The 17,785-nt window shown below is 42.4% G+C and overlaps 1 protein-coding gene across 1 annotated transcript in view; it reads left to right on the forward strand.

Moving 5' to 3' along the window:
• BASP1 (brain abundant membrane attached signal protein 1) overlaps positions 1–15,358 on the forward strand; it is a 54,676-nt gene extending 39,318 nt beyond the window's left edge. The window contains exon 2 of the mRNA XM_059416467.1: positions 13,765–15,358. Within this exon, the coding sequence (XP_059272450.1) occupies positions 13,774–14,439 (666 nt within the window). The 5' untranslated portion in view covers positions 13,765–13,773 and the 3' untranslated portion in view covers positions 14,440–15,358. The remainder of the gene's footprint in view (positions 1–13,764) is intronic.
• The last annotated feature ends 2,427 nt before the right edge of the window (positions 15,359–17,785 follow it).

Raw genomic sequence — 17,785 nt, forward strand, 5'->3', positions numbered from 1 at the left:
TTTGCTTTCTGAGCCATAGACTTTTCCTTCTTTCCCAGCTACTTTTAAGAGCTCATGTTCTACTTTCTGCCACCTAAATGCCAACATTCTGTTAGACGACCCTTATAGTTTTACATTCTACCACCACACCGCCCCCCCTCCGGCCTGGTAGATACATCCTCCCCATCTCCTAAATCTCCAGAGGGTTTTCTTAAAATCTCAAGTGGACCTTCCTGGTTTTCACATACATACTTTCTACATTGCCATCTTCATCTACAGATAGCATAGCCATCTTTCAAGGCCATTTGTCGTGGTGGCTGACCCCTCAGGTGAGGCAGCCCGCTTGGGCTCAGTACCCATGTCCAGGTGGGTAATTACATAATTGTCCCAGGTGAGCTGTTCACCTGCACCCTGCTTTTGTTTCCTCAGGGTAAAGTGGAGGTAGTAAGAATTCCTTCCTCCTAGGATTCATGAGGCAGCTATAATGAGTTCATATACACAGAAATTAAATAGTAAGAGTTCTAGGTAGAGTAAGTACTGTGTGTGTAAGTACTTTCCGTATTTCTACCATCTCAGACCCCTTTTTCTCTATAAAATGTTCCTGAGCCCTGACTGGGATGAAAGGCTGTCTTTTGGGGGAATTTTCACTCTCTTAAAACACTTCACATCCTCTCATTTTAATTGTCTCTGTATGTCTTCTCTCTCCTGCAAGGCTAGAGGAGGCATTTTGTTGACTTGTCCCTGTGCATGGCTTCTTATACTTGTTTATACTTCAAAAAGCTTCCTTTTTCCATTAAAGTCAAGTCTATTTTTCTAGAATAATTTTTGAACATCTGAAGTTTTAGAGGCCACTCTGCATGTTGGATTTATTTTTTATTTTTAAGATTTTATTTTTAAGCAATCTCTGCATACCCAACGTGGGGCTAGAACTCACAAACCTGAAATCAAGAGTTGCACGCTACTGAGCCAGCCAGGTGCCCCATCTGTTGGGTTTTTGGTGAGCGATCTCCAAAGATAACTTGAAGATGCTTCTAGTCTGTGCTTTATGAAGGAGGATAATGGAGAGGTCACTTGTGGTTCATTTTGTTTTGTAGCTGAGACTGTTCTGGTTTTGTAGGTCCAACTCTTCTTAATCAACTCTTTGGTGGGAAAATTGGGTTGTAAAACTATGAGTGTGTCTGTCCTTTTTTCCAAATATTTCTTGCACATTTTTTTAATAACACTTTTTGGTGCTTTTTATTATGATGGGAATAAATCATCTTAAATGTTGTAGAAACTTGGGACATAAGTTGACAATTCTTGCTACAGTTCCCTGTCCCCAGAGGACATTCACATCACCTCCATGGTGGTGATGTTACAGTTGCTGAATAGAGGCTTTGACTGAACCAGATACCAAGAACAGTAATTTCAACAGTGTATATTATCACCAGGCATTGATAAAGCCTCACAGCAAATCAGCTGTGACCAAGCGCACTCTGGTAGGAATACCAAAGACGCACATAGGCTCCAGGGTCTTTATTTCAGTTTTTCTCTTCTGGAATAAAAGTTGTGACTATTTAAAAGAAAATGAACAGTCATTTGTTGATACTCAAAATTGTTGGACATAACCAAGTGAATGCTCTCGTTCCTCTCTCCTTATTGAATAAAGCTTTTGAGTTTGTTACGTTTCTTGGTTCTTTGTAAATTCTTTCTTAAAGGGCCATTTCCCACCCCCGCCTTCCTCTAATCCTAGCATTTGCTTCCGCTGGATTTGGCCAATAACTTGGATTTACTTGTGTGTCCGGAGTCATTATAAACCCAGTTGGTCTCCTGAAGAGTTCATTTGAAAATGCAATTCACAAGTCAGCTCTGACTTTTTATAGGTTCCTTTAAAAAAAATATATCAATACTGGATTGCTTTGTCTATCAACCTGTTGAAGCTTTGCAGCCCTGAATTCACAATTGCTTGTTCAAGGATACAATGTTCGTACGCTCTGGCCATACATTTACCCTTGTCAGGAAACATCGATCCTTTCTCAGCATCCTTGTGAAGCAGATGTATTTTCTTCTGATTGTAAAATGGAAACAAAACAAAAAAGAGACTGGTTTGTACTGGTCCCATCATGAAGCAGCAGTCAAAGCAGGAATACCAGTCCCGTTTGTGGCACATTCATTGTTGTTTTGCTGTATGGATAGAGTCGTCATCTTCATTGTAATCTGTTTGCAGTCATCCTTAGAAATCCTTTTCTCTTGGTTCTAGGTGAAATGGTAAGTTAATCCACACTTGCATTTTCAAAATCAAAACTTGGCAGTGGGTGGGACCTTTGTGTGATTCAAACTGTCCTACAGAGGAGATGCTTGGGTATTAGAGAAGGAAGACATAAATAGAATAGTGTGTGAAGTTGTAAATGTCGTAACTTTGGGGTCATATGGGAGAAAATTTATATATATTAGCCGTTTTTTTTTATTTGGTTCTCTATACCAGTTAAGTATACCAGTTACTTTCATTGTCCTAGAATTACAGTGGTGTTCACTGGCAGAGCAACAAAAGTGTGAAAATAATGCTAATAAGACATGGAATTGGGTGATACATGGAGTATGTAGTAATTGTAGAAAGAATACAGTGCATGTAGGCCCCCGTGGTTTTGAGGTGGTTAATGCCTGGAAACTGTGTCATCATGCAAGGTTGCATTTTCTGAAGAGAGACAGTGCTATAATCAGGGCATGCATTTTTGTTCCAAAGACTTGTGCAACACTAATAAATATAACCAACACTGTGCTACTGAAATAAAGATTCAAAGATCACAAGTGATGACTCTCTGCATATCAAAACATCTAAAATTCAGTAAGTGGGCAAAGATAAATATTAATAGTTAAACTACCAATAATTTCATTTGCCACCAAGGTGCAGACGGATTCTTGAAAGCTGTTTGGACATGGTGGGAAATGAGCAAAAATGGGAGAAGGGGCACAGGGGATACAGGCTTCCAGTTACTGGATGGGTGAGTCTTGGGGATGAAAAGTACAGCATTGGGAATATAGTCAGTGGTATTGTTAATCGTGTTGTGTGGCGGCAGATGGCAGCTACACAAGGGATGAGCACAGCTAATGTGTAGACTTGTCGAATCACTATGTTGTACACCAGAAACTAATGTACCGTTGTATATCAGCTATCAACTACAATGAAAAAAAGCATCTGGGAACTTTGAGGCATGAAAAAGAAAAAAGTTTTTCAATTAAAAAAAATACAGCAAAATAGAGATGAAGTGTCCCCCACTATGTAGAGGAAGAAAGCAAAGCTTGGGAGAGAGGAATTCATTGGGTGACACAGCTACCCCGAAAACACGCAGTCCATTTCTTATCATTGAACTCTGTTCTGATGGCAGTGGGACTGTGAGGGTGAGAAGAATGTTCTGGAAAAAATAAAAAGCAAGCAAGCTATTAGGATGACCCAGGTGTCCGGAGGGACTCTCCTGGGGTGGCTGGCGGGCATGTTACTTAGACTTGCCTCAAAGGACTAAAATGTCGAAGTCAGCCCTGCTTCTTCTTCTGCTTAGAACTCCTTTTGATCTAACATTTCTCTTTTTCTCTTTCACCTGCACCCAACCAGACTCTTTGGGAAGTGTTTAATATCAGGGACTAAAGACAGGAAAGCATAAATGATAGCTCCTAGAAACCCGACATTTCACTGGGAAGCCATAGGAACAGCTCCATCGTGGCTAAAATAGTGATAGATGCTCTCCAGGTAAGGAGGGCTGTGCCTTCCTTTGTTTTAAAACATTGGCAGTTTTTCTTGACTGAAATCGAAGATGGTTGGGATGAAGCCATGTGTTTTTCTTGATAGCAGCCATATAGGATTTGGGAACCTCAATTCTGGAAGAGGGAGAGCTGTCTTCTGTCTATGGAGGCTGTTGAACACTAAGTCACATCAGGGGTTCCGCTCACCACAGCAACTGGTGTCTGCCAGATTGTGCTCCTTTCTGAGCACCAGAGAACAGAGGAGCTATTTTAAGGGGCTTCCTGATTTAGAAGGCCTTTGCTTTAGCTTCCGTGCATAATGGAGTCAAGGTATAAATCCTGTACAGCTGGGTGTTCTCATTCTTAGGTGCCCTGGAGGTGTCCTGCTAGGGAAGTTTGCAGGACAGAACATTTGGCTTTAGTTTCTGTAGGTTAAAAATGCAGAAAGATACTGGATCTGGTGGAGGAGTAGATTTTCAGAAAAAGCATTATATGGAAGCTGGAGAGAGACTTTATTCAAAATGAAAAATATTCTGTCTTGCCTGTCTCATTCACTGTCGCTCTAGCTCTCTCTTTCATGTGAAGGTAATGAATCTTGGCCCTTACTGTGTTTAAAATCACCATGACCTCATGCTGATATTCCCAAAGCAGAGTTGGCATTTAATATCTATACCTGGTCTGAACTCTTCCCCGACTTACAGACTCCAAAAAAAATCTTCTAAAATGTTGCTTTCTGGTAGTTTTGTAAAAGTGGTGGTATGTCCTGGCTTTGTCTTGTGTGACTTTTCCATGACAATAAATGTAGAAATGAATTATCCCCTAATTGGGGGGGGAGCTATTCATGAGAGATGTCGTAGATAAAACTGTTTAATGAAGTTATGAGCATGTAAGAGAATCTAGAAAAGATCTGGACCTTTACAAACAAATTGAAATTTTTTTCCCCTTGGAAGAAATGTTCCATATATCTGTGCCCAATTAAAGATAAAACAAACAAAAATGGTTCTACCCAAAGTAAGTGGTATAATTGATTGGTGACGGTAGTGCTTATGTGTTAAGCTCTTCCGATTCTCAAAAGAAAGGAAAAGAGAAGGAGGAGTCTTCAGAGAAAACCTTCAACTCCCGCAAAATGTAGACCATTTTTTTAAGTACTGGACAATCTTAATATTTATTCTGTCTCAAGAATTAAACCTACGTTTTTCCATAAAATTCAAGATAGCTTCCCCCCCACCCACCCCCCATGAGATCAGCCTAGGTTTAAGCAGAATTGCCCTGTATATTTTAAATACCTCTTGCCAGCTCTTGGGTATGAGGGAGTTTGGTTAGGAGCTTGAGAATTTTAGCACTTACTGAAGAAGAAGTGAATCTAATCACTGCTTAGATCATTTTTCTCACCCGTAGCAAGTGGGTGAAAACTGGTTTCTGGCAGACAAAATAGATTTTGTCAGGAGGCCACACATGACTAAGCGCTTAGTGTTAGTGTCCTGTGAAACAGTATAATCTTGCTTTAGAAGGAAGGCAAGTCCTCCATTTACACTGAGCAGTGTTCCTGAAGCATTTGCAAACACTGTTGGTATCGGCTAATTCTGGATGAGGCCATGGGGATGATGGCAAGAAAATAATTTTATGTTTTACAAACACTTTTTAAAAAAGATTTATTTATTTCAAAATGAGAGAGAGCGCAGGGAAAAGGTCAGAGAGTCTTAAATAGACTCTGCACTGAGCATGGAGGGCCATCTTATCACCCTGGGGCGCCATCTTATCACCGTGGGGCGCCATCTTATCATCTTGAGATCATGACCTGAGCCGAAACCAAGAGTGTGACTGCGCCACCCAGGAGCCCTATAAATGCTTTTTATATACAGGAAACAGTTTCTTTAATTAGACTTAGATAACTGCTGAATTTATATATATGTGATATATTTAAGTAAGCTCTGTACCCATTATGGGACTTGAACTCATGACTCTCAGATCAAAAGGCACAAGCTCTACTGACTGAGTCAGCCACATGCCCCAGGATTTATATATTTGAATGGTTTTCACATGACACAGGATGGGATTAGGAAACTGTTTAATTTGGCAACTCGGGCTTGGTAATCATTTTATGTCACTGTCTTTCTATTTAAGTCACTGACCTCTTTTTTGAGGGTTACGTACTGCTCTAGCAAATTGGACCCAAGAACTCTTCCCACATGGTTTTTCTCAATATTTCTACACAACACTTAACTGAATGTCGTGTTAGCTTGAGGAACTTGAGATCGATCCTCTGTAGACTGACTTAAATTCTGTTGAAAAGATAGTTTTCAATTATCTTTAGCATTGCATAAAAGGGAAGATGGCTAGCATTTGATCATTTTTAGAAAATGCTCCTTCTTAGAGTGTGACACAGGGCAAATCTTGCCAAGCAGGACCACCAGTGGTTGGTAGGTGACCCGTCAAAAGTAGGTCAAGGGGAACAACAGAGTATTTTCTGTAAATAAAACACTACAAAATAGTTCTGCATGAGCCAAGCCAAAGAAACATGATTTTTCAGACAGTTATGTCTTTATCTGACATGTTTTCAGTGTTAAGTTCCATTCTCACTCAATGCTTAAGAGATGAAACATTCTGAAAACATTTCCTAATGTAATTGAAGGGGCGCCTGGGTGGCTCAGTCAGTTAAGTCTCCCGCTCTTCATTTCGGCTCAGGTCATGACCTCAGTATTGTGGGGTTAACCCCGAAAATGGGCTCCTCGCCCAACAGGGAGTCCACTGAGATGCTCTCTCTATCCCTCCCCCTGTTGTCTCTCTTTCCAAAAGAAATTAATCTTTAAAATAATGGAATTGAAGATACCAGAAAATACTTTTTGATAAATATTTGGATTTATAAAAATAAAATTTTATTTCTAATTTTTAACAGGCTTCACATATGTTGAAAGAAATCCAGTTATATCAGTAAGCCAGCTGACTGTTGATTTCATCTTCAGGGTGCAAGATTACACACAAGGTGTAATTTTTTATGGTAAATAATTCGCGGGCATTCGAACTTGATTGTCTTAGGATGTTCCCGCTGCTCTAAGAGAGTACCATTGACTGGTGGCTTCTAAACAACAGAAATTTATTTCTCATAGTTCTGGGAGTGGGGAGTCCAAGATAAGGAAGTAGCATGGTCAGGTTCTGGCGAAGAGCCTTCTCTGAGTTGGAAAATGCCAACTTCTTGCTGTGTCCTTACCCTTATGGAAGGGGCTAGGGAGCTCTGTGGCGTTTCTTCTAAAAAAGGGCACCACTCCCATTCATGAAGGTTCCACCCTCACGACTTGAGCACCTCCCAAAGGTCCCATCTCCTAGTATCATCACCTTGGGCAATAGTTTTCAACTTAACAAATTTTGGGAGGATACAAACATTCAGAATATTGAGCATAACACATTTTTCACACACACTAGTATTTTGTTAGTGTCACAAGCATTCATAAAATACACACGCACACACACACACACACATAACATCCCCCACCCCCAAGAATGAACTTTAAATATCTTCATTTTACTGAGTAGGAAATTCGAGACCCAGAGGGGAAGGTGATTTGCGCAGAGTCTTCAACAAATTACTTACAGCTGGGACCAGCACTCAGCATACTTGCCATTTTTAGCAAACTTCATATTGAGTGCTAGGTGGTTTGTTTTTGACACGTCTTAAAAGATTCATAATGTATTTAATTTTTTTCTAAATGACATTTGTCCTTTGCCTTTCTGCCTTTATTTTCTCAGACTAAATTTTAATTCAGAGGCTATGCTGAAAATATATTTTTTTAAAGATTTTATTTATTTATTTGACAGATAATCACAAGTAGGTAGAGAGGCAAACAGAGAGAGATTGGAGGAAGCAGGCTCCCTGTGGAGCAGAGAGCCCGATGTGGGGCTTGATCCCAGAACCCTGGGATCATGACTTGAGCTGAAGGCAGAGGCTTTAACCCACTGAACCACCCAGGCGCCACTAGATTGGTTTGTTTTAAGGTAAGAAAATTAGGTGCATATCAGGAAAGTTTTAGATGAGCTGATCACATTAGAGCACACACTGCAAGAATTGTTGTTGAATGAATTCTGGATTGAATTCAGCTTGTAGAGAGGTGATTCCGAGCTCCGTGTATCCTGGCGGTTGTGTCTACAAAATAAATACGATTTAGATGATTTTTGGTGGCTAAGGAACATCTTCCATGTTCCTTGGCAGGCTTCCTAGAGCAAAAGTAAAAAAGAATTCAAGAACTCTGTAGGGGAAATCATATCTATTAGAGTATGTTGATTACAACGTAACCTTTCAGATGATTTCTTGCCATTAATCCCCCAAAGAAATTTTTCATGTTAAATTTAAGTGCTCAAGAGTCATTCATTTTTTTTTAGGTTTTCTATAGTGGTGATATATAGGATCACTATATATATATATAGTGATTTTATATATATATATATATATATATATATATATATATATAATGAGAAAAGAAAATATGGTACCCAACTTAATAGTTGCACATTAGCTTGAAAACAGGATTTTGTTTTATAAGAAAAAAGATACTTGGGGCTCCTGGGTGGCTCAGTTGGTTAAGCATCTGCCTTCTCCTTAGGTCATGATCCTAAGGTCCTGGAATCGAGCCCTCTCTCTCTTACTTCTCCTCCCCCCTGCTCATGCTCTTGCTCTCTCGCTTGCTTGCTCTCTCAGATAAATAATATCTTAAACCAAAAAAGTGCTTGTCAGCTTTAAGCCTCAACAGAATATTTGCTTTGAGAAAAAATTGCTTTTTTGTGTGTCTTTCTCCACCTGAAGATGTTAGAGAAACACACCGTTGGAATTTTCATGAAAGTTCCTGAATACACTGTCCTTTATTAGGAAAAGTCATTAGCTGCCAATAAACAGAGGCAAGTTGTGTCAGAAATGAGTATGTAGGGGCGCCTGGGTGGCTCATTCATTAAGGGTCTGCCTTCCGCTCAGGTCATGATCCCAGGGGTGCTGGGATTAAGCCTAGCATCAGAGGCTCCCTGCTCAGTGTGAAGTCTGCTTCTCCCTCTCCCGCTCCCACTGCTTGTGTTCCCTCGCTCACTGTGTCTCTGTCAAATAAATAAGTAAAATCCTTACCACCACCACCACCAGCCCCCCGCCCCAAAAAAAGAAAAGAAAAGAAATGAGTGTGTAGTGTAAGCTAACAACAGGGAGGTGGTGGATGCGGATACGGGCTCTGAGTTCCCTCACCCAGGAGAACCTTAGAGAATCAGCACCATTGGTCCCTGCTCTACTCTTTCATGGCCTCTCTTCTGGACTCCCACTTCCTACGCGAGGTTTCTTTGATCAGTGCACAATGCCAGAGTGACCCTCTCTCTCCTCCAGTCACCAAAAAGCAGGACTTCAGTTTTTCTGAATATTCGTTTATATCCAATAGAATTAATTAACCAGAAAAAGGTCTGGTTTTCTAAGAGTGGGGGAATAAGTACAGGCCAGCTGTGGGACCCAAGTTAGGACCTTCAAAATATTAAAGTATTGGTACTTTATACAAGAAAAAACTCCTCTGCAGAAAGTTGGATAAAAGGGGAGGGGGAGGCATTTGAGGGTGTTAGCTCACTCCTAAGAAACTGAAGTCTAGCTTACTAGCTAAGATGTGGTCAGGCTTGTTGCCTTGTGCATATTTAATAGGCAGTAAATGAGTTTCAACTGCAGAATTTGGGTTCTATCTTCATCCTCGTGACTGAAATGGATTTTCTCTTGTTTTTCTGGAACAAATGAAGAGGTAGTGGGAAGATGAAATACTTCTTCTGTGGTCGCTCTAGTATCAGCTCAAATTTGGAGGATGGAGATTTGCTGGCTAGTCTACAGTAGACTAATTTACTGTCGGCAGCATGGTGACAGCGTATAAATGCACCAGCTTCCTTTCCACGTACACTCAGTCATCAGGCACAAGCTTGGGATACACATAGAAAAAATGTTCATGATGACACTTAAATATTTTTAAATATTCTTTTAATTACAGCGCTTCTCAGACCTGATCATAGAGCTTGTGTGTTCCGAGCCCATGTTCTGCCATTCTCTTGGGATTTACGAGGATAGAACTACCCAAGAATTGCAAAATTAAATGTTGGGGAAAGGAATTAACATTTATTGCAGGTCCATGAAATGTCAAACATTGTCCTGATGCCTCATGTTAAATTCTTATAAGGTTGACATTTTGTGCTGTACAGGAAGTAAGAGGACAGAGTTTAAATAGACTTGCCCAAAGATTCAGGGCAGGTACACTGTGGAGATGGGATTCATAGCAACATGTTATAGGAGTCAACCATGAGGCAACATGCAAATAGTCCATGAAATAATTCTTGTCCAGAATTTTCTAGATTATGGACAGTGAAGTTCTCTCTCTGTTGTTGCTGACTGTTAGGTCTTCGCGTTGGCATAGAAAATAAGTCTGTAGTTTGGTCCTTGTGGCATCAGATTCTCTTGTAATTTTAAAGGACAGCTCTGGAGTTTGCTTTCTTTTGACGTGTTTTAACTACGAGATCAACGTAAGTGTTGGGTTATTATATCATCAACACATGGAGCTTAGTTCAGTCCATCAGCGTGGGTCGCGTTTTAGTGGCTAGTGAGTGTCCCAGATGTGGAGAAATGCAAAAGGTAGTCTCAGCCTTCACTGTAGCTCAGATTGAGGTTTAAGTGACTTCCAAGGTGGGTTATTTGTTGCTGGGTTTTTGTTTTTTGACTGCCTTTTTTTTTTTTTAACCTAGATGTTTGAACTTAAAACTTTATATACCAGCTAATTTCCTTCAAAATTAGAAATAACAGATTCGAGAGAAATGGTTAAAATCTGTGCCCGTTGCTCTCCTTACTTCTTATGGATACAAAGCTCCACTGACAATGGGGTGATGACAAGGTTAGGGGCAGAGAGTACCTGAAGTTCTGTGTTCATCATTCACTTGGTGATGTCTTGAGTTCTGAGTCACCCCACATCTGTGTGCACCAACCTTGTGACCCAGCGTGGGTAACATTCCTGAGATGAGCTCTGTCCTGTTACCGGCTTGTTCATGATGTTCCCTTTGACCTCCTGGATGATGCCTTCTCACCTTATTTCTGTTGGATTTGACCTTTTCCTTACGATACTGCCCCATGAACTCTGCTGGTTAGAATTTCCATATGGGTAAAATGAGCGTGCTAATGGTAAATTTACTACCTTATGGTACTGTGGAGAAGATTAAATAATAATTTAGTAATGTGTTTAGGATTAGGATTGTGCTTGACACTCAGAAAACCATTAATAGATGTTAAATTGCATATAGGCAAGGTTTTCACCCATATTATCTTGGGAAAAACCGGACTACCTTGCTTTTCCAGGGTTCTTGTGGATTCTATAAGCCTGCCTCTGATACCCCACTGCAACTTCTACAAGAAAATTAGCAAAAAGCAGGGGTGTTTATTAACTTTGTGTTTGAAAAACAGATAAGGATAGAGACTTTCTTATTTACAACTTGATGATATGTATTTATTTCCAACCCAGAAATGAATCGCAGCTGGGCCTAAAGGATAGAAAGTGTCCCTGACTGTGTTTCCAAAAACCAATTTTAGTAACATAGATTTTAGGTTTGTAAACCAACATGACTTTAAGCCTCTGGGGATGGCCGTATAGAGTTTCTTGCTGTGTGTGTCAGAAAGAGGCACTCCTTTATGTTCAGAATGCACACCACATTTACACTTTGTCTTCTATTCTTTAATTTGTAAGTTGGTGTATGGTTTTCTACTGTAGAATGGGAGAATATATAGAAAGAGCAGAGCTGTCAGGTTTTCTTGTTTCTTAGCTCTAACCTAATGTACCAGAATATATCTCAAAGTGTCAGAGCTGAAATTACTTCTGACATTCCTGCACACTGGCTAATTAACTGAGTTATAAACTATTTAAAACACTGGTCCAATTTTTTTCTTTTTGTATTTTCATTTTTGCTTTGTGATTGCTTATAAGATTAAAGTATATTTAATTGTATTTTACCATATGTATTTGCCCCCACTTCTGAGGGAAAAATAACCCAAAATTAAGTCAAATAGAAACCATCATTGGGTGTCTGAAGTGGGTTATGACCAAAAACCATTCCTTTTTTTTTTTTTAAGAGATATGTAAGAGAAATTCTTTCGGAACATAATAAAGGCCTTCCTTCAGACTTGGAACATTATTTTGGTCATCTTTCTGCTTACTGCTTTTTTTCTTCCTCCAATGTTAAAGGCATTCCAGACAGGAAATTCACATACAGGGTAGAAATTAGCAGATAGAGACAAATTTTGACTGAAGAATAGCGCTCTCCTACCTAACACCCAGCTTTTAAATAAGATAAATGTAGATTATTTCACTCTCATGAATCATGCATGTTTCCAAGAAGTGTAAAGAATAAAATTTTCTGTTCTAAATGGATGACTTAAAAAAAAAAAAGGTTACTGGTCAATAAGAACTTCATAACTCAACCCAGAGTCATCCTTCACCTAGGACAGAGCCAGGTCAGCTGTCACTTGTACTCCCCTAGGCCCCAGAGCAAGGCTCTCTCTCTCCCCTGGTCTCTTCTTAATTGTGGGGACTAAAGAATACTGGCATTGGATCTCTTCCATGCTTCATCAAGGAGAAGCAACAGATTTTCCTCTGAAGAGCAATAGTTTCCAGGAGTTCCCACTGATATATGATGGTATCAAAATGCACTTGAAAATAAAAACACTGTGACTGTGTAGTTCTGGCAGTGTTTCTAGAATGAATTTATTATTTATAATTTTAGGATTTATTATGTATTTGGGTTCATTTTCATACCAGAGGAGAAAAATCAAGGATTCAAATACAACTGTAGTTTCTGATGTCAGAATCAAAGGCCTTCAAGAAGTTGGGGAGTTCACCTGGAGTAAAAAAGTCCATTAATGACCATTTTATTAGTTTGAATTCGAATCCGGTAATTGACCATGAGGGACATTTCTATATTGCTGTAGAGTATCTTTAAAGCCAAAAACCTCTAAAAAAGCAATGAATACAAGTCGGACACAACTAACCAACTAAATGTAGCTAGAGACATTGTCTAGGGTTTTCGTGTTTGGGGCGACAGTTTTCTTTTAACTGGTCCTGCTGTACTAAGGAGATAGGCCAAATACTACTTGCTTTGGTCTTTGAAGCTATGTGCGCTTCTATGAGCAGGTATATGAATAACGGAGTTTCAGAGGAGTTTGTAGTTAGAGACTATTTTCTAGAAATTTGGGATTGTGCTTTCATCAACAGCTGTGCCATTTCTCGGGGAAGTATTTTAAGATTGTGAAGGCTGTTTCCAGCTCTGCCGTGGATCTAAAATGGCTGCTTCTGCCATTTCGCACAGAAGTGCTCCAGCTTCTCTCGGAGCCGCCCGCCAGAAGGCACCTCACGCGCACACACTGCTCCGCCGGCCCTTACCACGGCCGAGCTTAGTATCTAATCACGGGTTCTTTGCTCTGCGTTTCTTCTGTCTTCGCTTGCTGCGGCTGGACACGGTGTACTCGAGCTCTTTCACTTTTTTATGATGCACTTTTTAAGAATTTTTGGATTGTGGCAAAAGACCGTCCACAGCAGCTTGACCCCGGTCGCCCTGGTGGAAGCGTCCCCTCTCCAGCAGCTCGCTGAGCTCTTGGCTTGGGAAGCAGCAGTGGCCGCCGTCAGTGTTCCTGCAGGGCAGCGTCGCGGCCCAGGCCGGCCCCTGAAACAAACTAGGGTAGACTTGAGGGCGTCTAAGGGGAAGTTTGTCCCTCCGGGTCGCGCAGGCGGGGAGGCCGCACGTGCAGGTGCAGGCCGGTGCGGGCTGTGCGGCCGCGGGTGGGCGGTTCCCCGCCGGGCCTCCCCCCCGGGGACGAGGGCGCGCCGCGCCACCAGCCCCGACCGACGCGCGCCACCTTCCGGGCCGGGTCCCCGCGAGAAGGCCCCGCCCCCCCGCCCCCCCCCCGCCTTGCCCTCACCGTGGGGGGTCGGAGTTGGGCCCGGGAATGGGGGCGGGGGAGGTGGGGGGCCCCCGGATCTCCCGCGCGAGCCGGCAGTAACCCGTGTCCGTGTTGTGCCCTGTTGTGCTGTGTTGCAGAACCGCAAGATGGGAGGCAAGCTCAGCAAGAAGAAGAAGGGCTACAACGTGAACGATGAGAAGGCCAAGGACAAGGACAAGAAGGCCGAGGGAGCCGGGACCGAAGAGGAGGGAACCCCGAAGGAGAACGAGACCCAGGCGGCCGCCGAGCCCGCGGAGGTGAAGGAGGCCAAGGAGGAGAAGCCCGACAAGGACGGCCCCGACGCGGCGGCCGGCAAGCCCGAAGACAAGGGAGGCGACAAAGACACGGCGGCGGCCGCCAAGGAAGACGCCCCGAAGGCCGAGCCCGAGCAGACGGAGGCGGCGGCCGAGGGCAAGGCCGAGCCCCCGAAGGCCGAGCCCGAGCCCGCGGCCGGCGACGCCCCGCAGGCGGCGGAGCCCGAGGCGCCCGCGGAGGCCAAGGCGGATGACAAGGGCCCGGAGGCCGGGGAACCCACAAAGACTGAGGCTCCCGCAGCTCCTGCCGCGCAGGAGACGAAAAGCGACGGGGCCCCGGCTTCAGACTCAAAACCCAGCAGCACCGAGGCTGCCCCGTCGTCCAAGGAGAGCCCGGCAGCCACGGAAGCGCCCAGTTCCACGGCCACGGCCAAGGCCCCGGCCCCCGCAGCCCCCGCAGACGACGCCGCCGAGGCGCCCGCGGCCAGCGCCGAGCAAACCGTAGCGGTCAAAGAGTAACACGGACACCTCTGAGCCCGGTCCCGCTCCCGCCGCTGTCTCTCTCTCTGTGTCCTCTCTCTGTCTCTCTCTCTCCTCTACTAACTCGTTTCAATTGGAAGTCATGATATGTATTGCCCAAGGAAATAAAAATAATAATAATAATAATAATAACTAAAAAGGATGCTGTCCCATCGAGGGAGGGAGGGGGTGGGGAGAATCCAAATAGTATTTTTGTGGGGAAATATCTAATATACCTTCAGTCCTCGTTCCCAGTCAGTCCTGGATTTTGAAGATCAATGTCTGAAAGTGCACATCTTCCGCACCGACTGCTGCCACACGCCCTCCGCCGCCAAGATCCGAACGTTCTTGTCTTCTGCAAGGGGGCGTCGGGAGGGATGCGATTGATTCTGCCCGCGGGGCCTATGCCAAGGCAATCAGATCTTTATGAGAGCAGTATTTTCTGTGTGTTCTTTTTAATTTACAGCTTTTCTTATTTTGATATTTTTTTAATGTTGTGGATGAATGCCAACTTTCAGACAGCCCACTTAGCCTGTCCACGTGTGTATCTTGATGCCAATACTCCATTCTTCCTCCCCAGGTACTTTTGGGAGTAACAAACATTCTCTCATCCTACTTAGCCTCCCTAGATTTCTCATGACGAGTTAATGCATGTCCGTGGTTGGGTGCACCTGTAGTTCTGTTTATTGGTCAGTGGAAATGAAAAAAAAAAAAAAAAAAAAAAAAAAAATATGAGTTCATTGCAGTTCCGGTTTCTCTTCCATTCTGTGTCACAGACACCAACACACCACTCATTGGAAAATGGAAAAAAAATAAAAATTAAAAAAAAAAACAAAAAAAATGTACAATGGATGCATTGAAATTATATGTAATTGTATAAATGGTGCAACAGTAATAAAGTCAAACAATTAAAAAGTAATGAAGACTATGGTTTTCTTTCACCACCCATCCTTTCCTCTGTAATTACCTCAGTAGAGAACAGAATGCTTTGTTGGACCTGTTCCTGGTGGTACTTGGGTAGAAAGCAGTGCGCTCCTATTTTCTCGAACATTCTCTGTTTCAACAATTAGCCGGTGGATCCGTGTCTGTACACTACCTTGGAGAGGCCAAACTGAAAACTGACTATGGCTATGGATAGGCACCCTCTAAAAATGGATGTTATTAATTTACTTAGAACAGATATTTTGAATAAAACAAGAGGCAATAAGTGGAGTTGAAGGTTGGAAAGAGAATTAGAGGATCTTGTAGAAATAATCCTATGTACATGCATTGTGAGACCACTGATGATGGTGATATTTTATCCCGTTACTTAACCATATTCCTGCAAAGCCTGGAAAGGGGACCCAAGGGCTCTGAGGAGGCAGAAGAGCACTGTGAGAACAAGCATGGAACTGGACCTCATAGTGGCCCTGTCCTGGTTTTGTCACTAATGACATATGGCTTCTAAGTCACTAACCTCCAAGCCTCCCTGTTTTAACTACAAGAGGGTGAAGGCTTTATGATGGCTAGAGAAAGACTCCTTTCACTTTGGAAATATTTAGTAGTTTGTGTGTACACCTGGTGACAATTTTATAGGATGGATAGATGTTACGTCACCTCCATTCCTTGGTTTCTCCCCCAGAGCTTGCTCGGATTCCGTATTCTGTAGTTGGGGAAGAGCATGGAGAACCTGGATAATTTTTACTGAGTGTGCTCATCGATCTGGAACATAAAAGGAGAAATGGTCTCTTGGATCTCTTGGTAGTCACTGGGTCTTTTCTAGTTGGATTCTAGAAACTACATCTCAGATGTAAAGCTCTTAAAAATGAACTCAACCCTAACAAAAAGTTTTTTCGTGATTGAATCAGATAAATGACAGATTATGCTGGGGAGTGGGATTGGGTGGTAATCTGTAATAAATACAGTTTCACACTCTAACATAGAAAATTTTCTGGAGAACTTGGGAAGGGTCAGTACACTGGAATTAATTCCCAAAGAGACATGAGGGATACAGTGACCGCAAATGAACCTGGTCCTGTTCCTATGGGTTCAAGAACTTGGCTCCAGTTAACCTGAGTGGTCTGTAGTGATTACCACACCTAACATGTTGGCAGTGGGTCATGCTGGAACAAAAAATGGTGAAATTGAATCCCGGGCAGATACAATGAGTGTTGGGGTCAATTCATTTCTATTACCGCCTTTGGCACTTCTGGTTCTTGTTTCTATAGTGAAATGAATTTGAATTCTTAATGCTTGAAAGCACAGCATACAAGAAATATGTAAACACCTTAACCACCAACCACCTGTTTTAGGTAAGGAAAATGGCAGAGGAATGTCCAGGTTGTTCACAGTGTGTCCTGGCAGATATAAAATAGCCTGGGGGCAGGTTGCTAGTGGTGGGAAGAAGAGAACAGATTCAGTGAACCCTGGAGGACATTTATATGGTTACTAATATTAAATGCTATGCATTTCTTACAGATAAATGTGATTGGTGGAAGTGATACATTACACATTCACTGTGTTTTCATCCCTTTCTTTGAGTTAAAAATTTCACTGGGTTTTTTGGTGATCAGAACAGTCAAATCAGGGACGGCTGGCTGACTCAGTCGGAAGAGCATGTGACTTGATCTCAGGGTTGTGAGTCCCATGTTGGATGTAGAGATTACTTAAAAATCTTAAAATCAAATCAGCCTCCTGGGTTAAGAGTTATCACTATAAATCACTGTTTAGGGGTAAGTGAAACTAAAGAGATGTTTCCTCTGTTGACGTACACTTCGATGTGTTGGGTAGGTAGCATATGGGAGAATTAAAACCTGAGCCAAGTATGCCTTTTTTTTTTTCCTCCTAACTATAAGAATTATGTTCAAACAATTAAAGTCATCAATGTGGTCACCAAAATTAAGTCAGACTTGAACCTAACTGTGGTTCATGTTTCAATTCTATCATACTTAGGCAAACTTAAGATGTCTGAAATCATATATTCAGCAGAAAACATTGCATGTGTGGGAGTAATTGGCTCAGCCAGGAAGGGAACAATTGGGCAATCCATATTAATTTTGGATTAACCCAGATTATACCCGCCTCGTGAATAATCCAAGCTGAAGAGGCACACAGGCAGTGCAGTGCTTAACAGGCAAGTTAGCCCTCTTCGGAACTCACCACCTGTTTGGCCCATGAACTCATGAGTACAACCACGATGAAGAATGGAGGGTTCCAGGGTCTAATACTCGTTGGGGACCTAATGTGTATACTGTAAGGAGGAAACAGGAATTGAAATGAACTTGTCCGAGGTTACCAGCTTTGTCTCTCCATCTTGAAGATCCTGTCTAGGGGCTGACACAGCCCCTGCCTGATGGAAATGTACCCA

Source organism: Mustela nigripes, chromosome 12, assembly GCF_022355385.1.
Source record: "Mustela nigripes isolate SB6536 chromosome 12, MUSNIG.SB6536, whole genome shotgun sequence".
NCBI lineage: Eukaryota > Metazoa > Chordata > Mammalia > Carnivora > Mustelidae > Mustela > Mustela nigripes.